Source organism: Mauremys mutica, chromosome 2, assembly GCF_020497125.1.
Source record: "Mauremys mutica isolate MM-2020 ecotype Southern chromosome 2, ASM2049712v1, whole genome shotgun sequence".
In the NCBI taxonomy this organism is placed as follows: Eukaryota; Metazoa; Chordata; order Testudines; family Geoemydidae; genus Mauremys; species Mauremys mutica.
The window spans coordinates 41,090,686-41,099,935 of NC_059073.1; the positions used below are offsets into that span (position 1 = coordinate 41,090,686).

The following is a 9,250-nucleotide window of genomic DNA, read 5'->3' on the forward strand; positions in this document are numbered from 1 at the left end:
TTTTCTAAAGAATCTGCTCTAGTTCACCCAGAGCTATTGGACTTAAAGAAGGAATTATTCAGGGAAGTCTTGTGACATGTTTATGCACGTGGTCAGACTAGATCATCACAACAGTCCCTTCTGGCCTTAAAAATCTAGATTATATGAGTTTGTCTACACAAACATTTAGTTTGTGGCAAGTTGGGGTGAAAATCTACTCTGCTCTATCCTGCTGTGAACTAACCGTCCACTGAACTCTGCTGACATACATTAACCATTTGTTAATGAGCTTTGATGTACTCCTATTTCAAAGAGGACTAGATCAAAGTGCATTAACAAACTGTTAATGTGCATTAGCAGGGTCCACACAGACAGTTAGTCCACAGCGGGTAGTTTCACATCCCAGTGGGCTGCAAATTAAATGATTGTGTAGACAAGCCTGATGGAAATGTGTTCCATTGCTGGTTCATTATGCCATTTAGGGTCCAAGAGGGTGGATGGGAACTGTTCACAATGAAAATGGTTGGCAGAAATTTAGAGTGGTGGAAACGTTGAATTGGGCAAAGAAACACCTATAAAACCCCAAATCTTATTAGTATGCAAGAATGATAAACTACAAAACTGGGCATTAGAAAGCTCTGTACAAAATATGCTTGGAGTGCTATGTGATATTGCATGTGGGTCAGCTGAAATGCAACAATACCATCTTCTCTGACCTTATTCTTCACCCCAGCTCAATTATTTGCAACTAATCAAAGAATTGTTTCTATTGGTAACAGCAAGTGAAAAAAGTTGTCAGCTTATCAGAAAGTATTTCTGTGGATGACACCAGTCTGGGTAGAGGAACACCTTCATCTGTAACTGGATATGGACGACAGGTGAGTAATAAAATATCTTGCTACAGATATCCACACCCCCACCTACATCAATGAAGAGAAGTAAGGCAAGGTGCTGATGTAAAGCGAAGGTGGAGGATTGGCTACTAATGCCTCTGTTGCAGGGTTCTTAGAAAACTGCTCATTCTCGACACATTAACTTTTCAGGTTAAAAGCCTGCTCTGCCTCTTCTGAGGTTCTTTCATTTTTAGATGCTGGGGAGTATTTCTAACAACTTGAGGCCTTTTGAGTTTATAAGTGAGGGTAGCGCTGATTTACACTTGAGATAAGACCAAGGCAATGGAGTTTCAGATTCATATCAGAGCTTTCCTGAAGATTGGGGGTCTATAATGCCAGGGGAATAGTAATTTTTTTTCTTTAAAATAACGGAAGGAATGAGCACAGCAACTTCTGAACACTAAGCGATGGTTTATAGTGTAAAATGGATGGGTGGAATATAGTTTGGAATATAGACCAGTTTGTATGTCATCCAAAATCTCAAACCAACCAAAATCCAAACCATGTTTTTAGGTTCAGTGAAGTTTGAATAAGCACACTCTCCCCCCCACAGTCCTCTCACTCAAACAGGCCTTTTACCTTTGCTTTACTGCTGGAAAAGTCTTGACTGGCTGTTTCTGAAGCCAGGATGCTATCCTACACAGACAGGCCAGGGTGGAGCGGCTTCAGAATTTCTAGGAGTCTGGTAATCTCTGCTGAACCTGCTTCTGTCTTCAAATCCTATGCTACTGTAGGAAGTGAATTAAAGTTCCTCAGACTGAACCACCAAATCTAAAATTGGCCTCAGACTTTCAATGTTTCAGGAAAAAAGGCTGAAACAGAACATTCCTGACTAGGGCTATGCCTTAAACCAAACAGGTACAGTCTCATAATGTTTGGGTAAGCAGCCTAAAGCTTACTTTGAACCTGACTGGGTACATTAAAATTTAAAGAGCAGCATTTTTTCCTTACTGCAGGAGAGAAGGTACCATGTTGTAGAAAGGTGCTGCCAAGTGTGGGCAGGAAGAATTAGGAGATTTCATATGACCTGCTGGGATCTGGGCGGGGAAGCTAGCAGGTAGAGAGGCTCATGGTGGGTCAGAGGGAGTGGGCACTTTTGGGTGTTCAAAGGAACAAAAAGAATGAAATTTTGGCAGGAGTAAGATTCTGTAATGTTTTAGGAAGAGGAAAGGAAGAAAAATGTGACACGGAGAAGGGAAGAGTAAAAGAAAATGGAGAGCTGAATAAATTAGGATAAGCATCCAATCTGTCAGACTTTTCTGTATTGCACCTCCCAATGCGTTGTGATTCACTTCTTGCTAGTGAATTGTTTCACAATTTCAGTATTTAATGGCACAACTCCCCTTTCGATAACTTCTTCAGCTTTGAGAAAGCTGGTATTGTATTAACATAAACAAGCCCTCCTGCTGCTGAAATAGACCATCAACTACCAGTCTCACGGTACAGAGGCTGATGTGTGAAAATGGTTCTTGCAGGTTTCCTGGTCTTATTCCAAGTACATAGAAGCCCTCGAGCAGGAGAGAGTACTCCTTAAAATACAAGACGATCTGGAGAAAAGGACATCATTATTTTCTACAGGTTATTAATCATGTTCTGTGGTTTAGGAGGACAGTGTTCTGACTACTAAACATTATACGGTGAAAGTCACACAGCATGAGGCTCTCCTCATTTGCTCTGCTTTAGGGCTGTGTGGGTGGTCCTCACCTCCACTACCCTGTCTGCTGTGGAGTGGTTGTTAACACCCATATAGCTCAGTGACAAGGGTGGTGTTGGGAGCGGCCAAGAGATCCAGTGTTACCACTGCAGCGCACATGTAGTGTGACCAGATAGCAAGTGTGAAAAATCGTGACGGGGGTGGGTGGTAATAGGAGCCATATTAAAAAAAACAAAACAAATATCACAACTGTTCCTATAAAATCAGGACATCTGGTCACCCTAGGCACGTGTAGCACAGAGGAGAATGTACAGTGTTTCAGCCTGTGCACTGACACAGCAGCCAAGGGGGAGTGCTCTGCAGCCGTGCATTTCAGCTCTGTGCTGTAGGCTGCATTTTACCTCCCCAGTTCCTTGCACTACAGCCACTTGAACTTTATGTGGACAAAATAAGAATAAACATTCTATTACACTGTCAGTGTTCTCTCCATGAAGGTACTGGGAGGTGCAGCAGCTCATATCTGCATTTAATTTAATGTCCTCATAGTCCATGCCCCAAAACTATACAATCAACTGTGGTGTTCCATTCATTTTTTGGAGATTGTATCTGACCATAAAATAGGCACTTCTCCTAAGCAAAAGCACAGTTTCCCTTAATTTCAAATTGCTTTCTTTATACAGGTTTCTCATCCACGACTTATTTGAAGCCAGACTTCACTGCAAATCCAGAGAAATCCATCACTTCATCAAACACTAGTCTGATTTGGGAGAAACAGTCCAATCTTCCCAAAGATGTGGGAAGTGAGTCCCAAATAGTTAATAATTTGCTTCTGTTTGGTATTCATAGTTGAATTACATCCTTGGATTCTGAAATTCTCAGATTATGACTCAGAGCTAGCTAGAGACTAACTCTGGGCATGTCTGCACTACCCGCCGGATCGGCGGGCAGCGATCAAGCCAGTGGGGATTGATTTATCGCAACCCCCGAGTGCTCTCCTGTCAACTCCTGTACTCCACTGCCGCGAGAGGTGCAGGGGAGCGGCAGCAGTCAACTCACCGCAGTGAAGACACCACGGTAAGTCAGTCTAAGTACGTCGACTTCAGCTACATAAAAAACGTAGCTGAGTTGTGTAACTTAGATCGACCCCCTCCTCCCCCCCCACCAGTGTAGACCAGGCCTCTGCCACTGCAGCTGAAACAGAATAAAAAAGGGTAGAGGAGAGAGAATGAAAGAGATGTCAAAGGAAAAAAACAGATTTTGCTACAATTTGAATCCCCAGGTTAAGAGTCCCCTACAGTGCCTCTCTCTGAACCTACAGTGCCTCTCTTGAATTTTTTTTAAATTGATGAAGTCTAGAACTACTATAATGTCTAAGGAAACATGCTTCCATTCCCTCGCAGGCCTTGTCTACAGGGGGAGACTGATCTAAATTACGCAACTTCAGCTACATGAATAACGTAGCTGAAGTCGACGTACTTAGATCTACTTATCGCAGGGTCCACACTACGCTATGTCGACGGGAGACGCTCTCCCATCGACTCCCCTTGTGCTTCCATTCAGGTGAAGTACAGAAGTTGACGGGAGAGTAATCTGCGGTCGATTTAGCGGGTCTTCACTAGACCCGCTAAATTGACCGCCGATGCATCGATCACCACTTATCAATCCCCCGGTAAGTGTAAACAAGCCTTCCGTTTTCCCTTAATCTTTTATTGCTTTATTTTAATTTTCCTACTTTAGGCAAGGTGGACTCGACCCTTCCCTATTGCTACTGCACTTCGCAGTGCCTGGATGGGCCCTTCTTGAGGCAGTACCTTTTGTCTGTGACCAGCAGAAGGAGCAATATGCAACAGGCTAGATTTTCTTCATCTCTGTTTCAAATTCTTTCTTTCTTTCCCATGGTTTTTCGGCCTGTTCAACCCCTCCTTTATGCTCTCTAAATCACTCCCACACCTTCGGTCCCTCATTATCAGTCCCCTTTCCTCTCTTCCCATCCCATTTCCTTGCTAACTTCCATTGCCCCACCAACTTCCTTAGTACTCCATCTCCTTTTCTGTCCCTTCCTTTTCCCCACAAACAACCCAGGGTTTTGGCTGCCTTTAGGATGGCCGTGAGACTCTGATTGTGATGTGACTGCCTGTGACACAGGAACGCAGCTCACTCTTAGCACTGCTTCTCTCCTTCTTGTATTACCAAAAAGCAGCACATCTCATTACTGCCTAGATATGAACTAAAGCCTCTTGATACCTTGGTGATTGCAAGTTCCATCCCTTTCCCATGGCTTCTGCCTTGCTAATGGTATTCTATTACCCTTTGCAGGAGGATTTAAAACCTAAATGAAGAACAGAACGCTGAGATAATGAATTATGGCGGCCTTGGGATGAGCTAGCAGTCAAAATAAATAATGTGTGGTTAGTTTTGCACTCATATTTTCAGAGCACAGATAATCAGTTGGGATATTTAAAAGCCAACAGATGCTAGAATCAAGATAACAGAGGAAAGTCCTCCAACATACTCCATAGCAATATAATGTTGTTCTTATTTACACTGGGTGCTGCCAAGAGGCTGCCATCAGGATTAGGTACAATCACACATATAAACACACAGGTAGATGTGGTTTCTGCCCCAAAGATCTTACAATTGGATTCAGCTTCTTCAGTGCCTGAGCTAATGAATAAGTGCTACACCATCTTAAATACAGCCCAATGCATTTGCTAAAGCAGAGGTGGGCAAACTACAGCTCGTGGGCCACATCCGGCCCATGGGACTGTCTGCCCAGCCCTTGAGCTCCCCCGCAGCCACGCCACCATGTGGACAGTGCTCTGGGCGGCGGGGTTGCGCGCTCCTGCCGAGCAGCGTGGCAGTGTGTCTGGCTCCAGCTGGGCAGCGCGGCTGCCAAACATGCTGCTCTGAGCAGCATGGTAAGGGGGCCGGGGCTGTTGGATAAGGGGCGGGGGCCCTGGGGGGCAGTCAGGAGACAGGGAGTAGGGGCGGTTGGATGGGGGCAGAGGTCTCCGCGAGCCCTGGCCTGGCGGCGGTCCAGGTCTTCGACGGCAGGGGTCCTTCAGTGCTGCTGAAGACGTGGAGTGACTGAAGGGCCCCCCGCCGCTGAAATGCCGCCAAAGACCCGGACCGCCGCCAGGTGAGTACAAGCGCCGCAGCTCCCCCGCATTGCCCCAGGCCCCCTGAATCCTCTGGGTGGCCCTGGTCCCAGGAGGGGGCAGTTAGGGGACAAGAAGCAGGGGGGTTGGATGGGTCAGGGGTTTTGAGGGGGGCAGTCGGAGGTGAGAAGTGGGAGATGTTGGATGGGGCGGGGGCCAGGCTGTTTGGGGAGGCACAGCCTTCCCTACCCGGCCCTCCATACAGTTTTGCAACCCCAATGTGGCCCTCAAGCCAAAAAGTTTGCCCACCCCTGTGCTAAAGGATCCCCCTGTCTTTGATTCTATAATTGTCAAGCAACGTGGCTTTGTGTATTATGACCCTGATTCTGCCTTTATATATTCGCATGCAACTTCCATTGACTGACAATGATTCATGAGATTTAGAGCTGTCAAAACCAAACCCTAGCCCTGTTGTTCAGTCAATATGATTGCAAGCCACAAAGTTAGTGGCTTCTGCTGTACATGGGCATAACCCAGGTATGGGAAAAGAAATTCACTGAGTTCCAGTTTGTGGCAATTCCTAGGAATTATTCCAATTATAGAATGGGGTTTTTCTCTCCCCACGCCCAGTGGAAGAAGGCAAGGATCCATGTGAATCTCAGGGATCTGCCAGAGACCAGACTATCCTCTGTACTCCCGTGTAGCCAGCCTACCAAGAACATCCTTGCCCTCTGCTATTCCTAGAGGCCCTCCCCATAAAGGATTCATTCCACAATGCTGGAGTGGGGCAAGATAGGCTGTGGGAAATTAATGCAGCATGTGGGCTGTGCGGGGAAGAGGGGGAAAATCTGGAGCCCCTTTTTCTTTCTTAAGCTCAGGGAGCTGGAACCATATGGAGCTCCTATGGAAGGGCTTCTGCAGGGTTGAGGGCAAAGAGAGAACAACCTCACTTTCGTGGTTTCAGGCCCACCCATCACGTATACACAAAACTTCCTAAAGTTCAGATAGACTTTTGGTTCTATTATTTCTGCATTTGTATGCCTGAACAGCACTCCTTGCAACAGTTTGCAGCTAGCAGAGCACATGCAGGGGCATGTGGCCTACCTCTCATTAAAGTGAAAGGCAAAGGAGAGTTGTGCCATGCCACTAAGGTAGTGGCATGTCTTAGTCTAAAAATCAGTGAGTGACTCTACCTGTATTCTGGGAAGTGTGTGGCATGCTATGAAATGTTCCAGACTGATGGTCTGTTTCTCATTTGTTGTATTCTCGCCTACATGGTATTTTGAAACAGTTAAATAGCATGAAGACAATGTTTATCTTTCATTAGTAGCTTTTTACTTGAGTCATACTTGGATTACTTATTAAATGAAGCCTATTATCCAGATATATGTCACAGATGATAAAACTCCACATGAATGTATTCCAGCCTTGCAATATTGTCACGAACATTTACCAGCCCACGCACAAAAACTACTCTCCCACCCATTACCATGACAATGATGATGATGAAAAAAATTACCTTACTTGCCTATTTAAAAAAAATACTTCTCTCAGTGAGTGATTAGAATTTTGCAAGGCTGGTACAATCCATTCATTGCTTTATGAACCCAAAGTTCCCCCAGAGAGTGTCACACGGCAATCACTCTATATCTGATCTATCAGTCATCCTCAAAAGAAACCTGCATGACACTTTCAAATGATGAGCCTGGGAGCTTAAATTCATAATTCTGCTAGACACTAAAATCATGGCCGGAACAGAGACACTGAATTTATGGCTTATTACAACAATCTGTAACCACTAACCCCCACTTTTTGTCCTATGACTCAGAGGAGTTAATGAGTCATTCTACCTTGAATTGTCGCTTACAATATGTACTAACTACTTATGCTAAATAATCTGTTCCACCTTGCATTTAGCTGGGACACTTGGAGTACCTTTCCTAGACCTGAAGAAAAGCTCTGTGTGGCTCAAAAGCGTCTCTCTCTCACCAACAGAAGTTGGTCCTATAAAAGATCTTACCTCGCCCATTTTGTCTCTCTGCTGTTCCTCAGTCCATTTCACATTTGAATTTCTATGTTATATAAAAAAAATCTCATGTAGCCAGTTTCCTGTTGAGTACGCATCTGATGAGGCTCATGTGTTATTAAAACCACCAAATACCACCGCCCTTCCTGCAGCCCCTATTGGCTTGGAGAGGCGAACTGCAGCCAGTGGGAGCCGATCAGCCAAACCTGTGGACGCGGCAGGTAAACAAACTGGCCTGGCCCGCCAGGTGCTTTCCCTGAACAAGAGGCGGCCCTAGTTTGAGAACCACTGCTCTAGATCACTCTACAAATAGGAATGTCAGCACTGCCTTTGGCTTTCCCTGTTCTATGCAAAAAATCAGCGCTAGGGCTGCTGATCCAGCACTTTTCTTCAGCTCTACATGCAGTCAATATTTTTTTTAAGAAGTCAAAAAGGTGCATTATGTATGTTTAAGATCTCTCCCTTTTGTCAAACCACACTTCATTTCCATTAGCTTCAACCATGGGTACCTTGGCTTCAATCAAATGTGCCTTTTAGAAAACTGTAGGTTTCTATCAGAACAACAGTTTTGTATGGAGTTTGTTGCTACAGCCTGAGGAAAAAACTTTTGTTATTTGGCAAGATGCAATATCAGAAACCATTCCAACCTGATTGGTGATTATTCTGCTCTAGAGATGATCAAAACACAGAGTCTAATTACACTTCTTTGAACATATCCTTTTTTTGTTTAGTGCCATGGGATACAATATATTTAGGCTTAGCAGAATTTGATTTTTATTTTTTATCATTTTGAAGGATAATATCAATAAGCATTTTTTCCAATGTTTATCAACTGAAATTTTCACAGCTGTGGGAAATTTTGGGATGGGTGGGTCAGGCAATTATTATTTAATGGCAGTAGACACAGATTCAAAAACTTTAAGCTTCAGAGCTGTTAAAACACAAATTGTAAACATCATGTGTCAAAATTTTCCTTAAATCAAACTCTAATAAGTTCTCAAGCAGCATTTTTCTGTGTCTATCTGTAAATTTCAGTTATTATTGATGGAAATATGTTTTCTTACATTTGTGGGCATAATCAATGTTCACTGACATTTACCAGTAAAAAATTAATCCTTCCAAGCCTAAATATATTGAAACTGTTTGGAATTTTTTTAATTGCCGTTTTGAATATATAGGTATTAATACTAAGTACCTTTACCATATTACTTCACATTTCTCTCATCAAATCTGGCATTTTTTAAGAAAAACATTTGTATTCTTTGCCTAGAGTGGACAGTTTATTTTTAAAAGCCCAGCCATGAAATTATTCATTCAAAACTCCCCTTGATTTCAAAAGAAGTTTTGACTGAATAAGGATTTCAGGACAGCGGCATCAGAATGGAGTGGGGGCAAAGCCCTCCCACTTTTGAAAGCGGATGGGCCTGGCCTGTCCACTTTTCACCAGCCCCTCTTCCTCCCCTGGAGACCCTCCTCCTCCCCTTGATACCCTGCTTCCTGGCCAGGCCAGAAGCTGAAGCCCAGCCTGGTGGCCTGGGCTGCTGTAGCCCCTCCACCTGTCTGGGGTGGAGTGAGCCCAAGAGCAGCCCCTGGCCCTCAT

The 9,250-nt window shown here is 44.3% G+C and overlaps 1 protein-coding gene across 4 annotated transcripts in view; it reads left to right on the forward strand.

The window, feature by feature from the left end:
• The window catches only part of RGS22 (regulator of G protein signaling 22), a 99,991-nt gene extending 94,677 nt beyond the window's left edge, over window positions 1–5,314 (forward strand). For 3 of the 4 annotated variants that reach the window (XM_045007935.1, XM_045007936.1, XM_045007939.1), the window contains 3 exons: window positions 759–857; window positions 2,348–2,450; window positions 3,207–3,556. In XM_045007935.1, the coding sequence (XP_044863870.1) occupies window positions 759–857; window positions 2,348–2,450; window positions 3,207–3,376 (372 nt within the window). In that variant the 3' untranslated portion in view covers window positions 3,377–3,556. Of the gene's footprint in view, window positions 1–758; window positions 858–2,347; window positions 2,451–3,206; window positions 3,557–4,842 lie in introns of those variants that run through there. The other variant, XM_045007937.1, reaches the window with a different exon arrangement.
• Window positions 5,315–9,250: the final 3,936 nt, after the last annotated feature.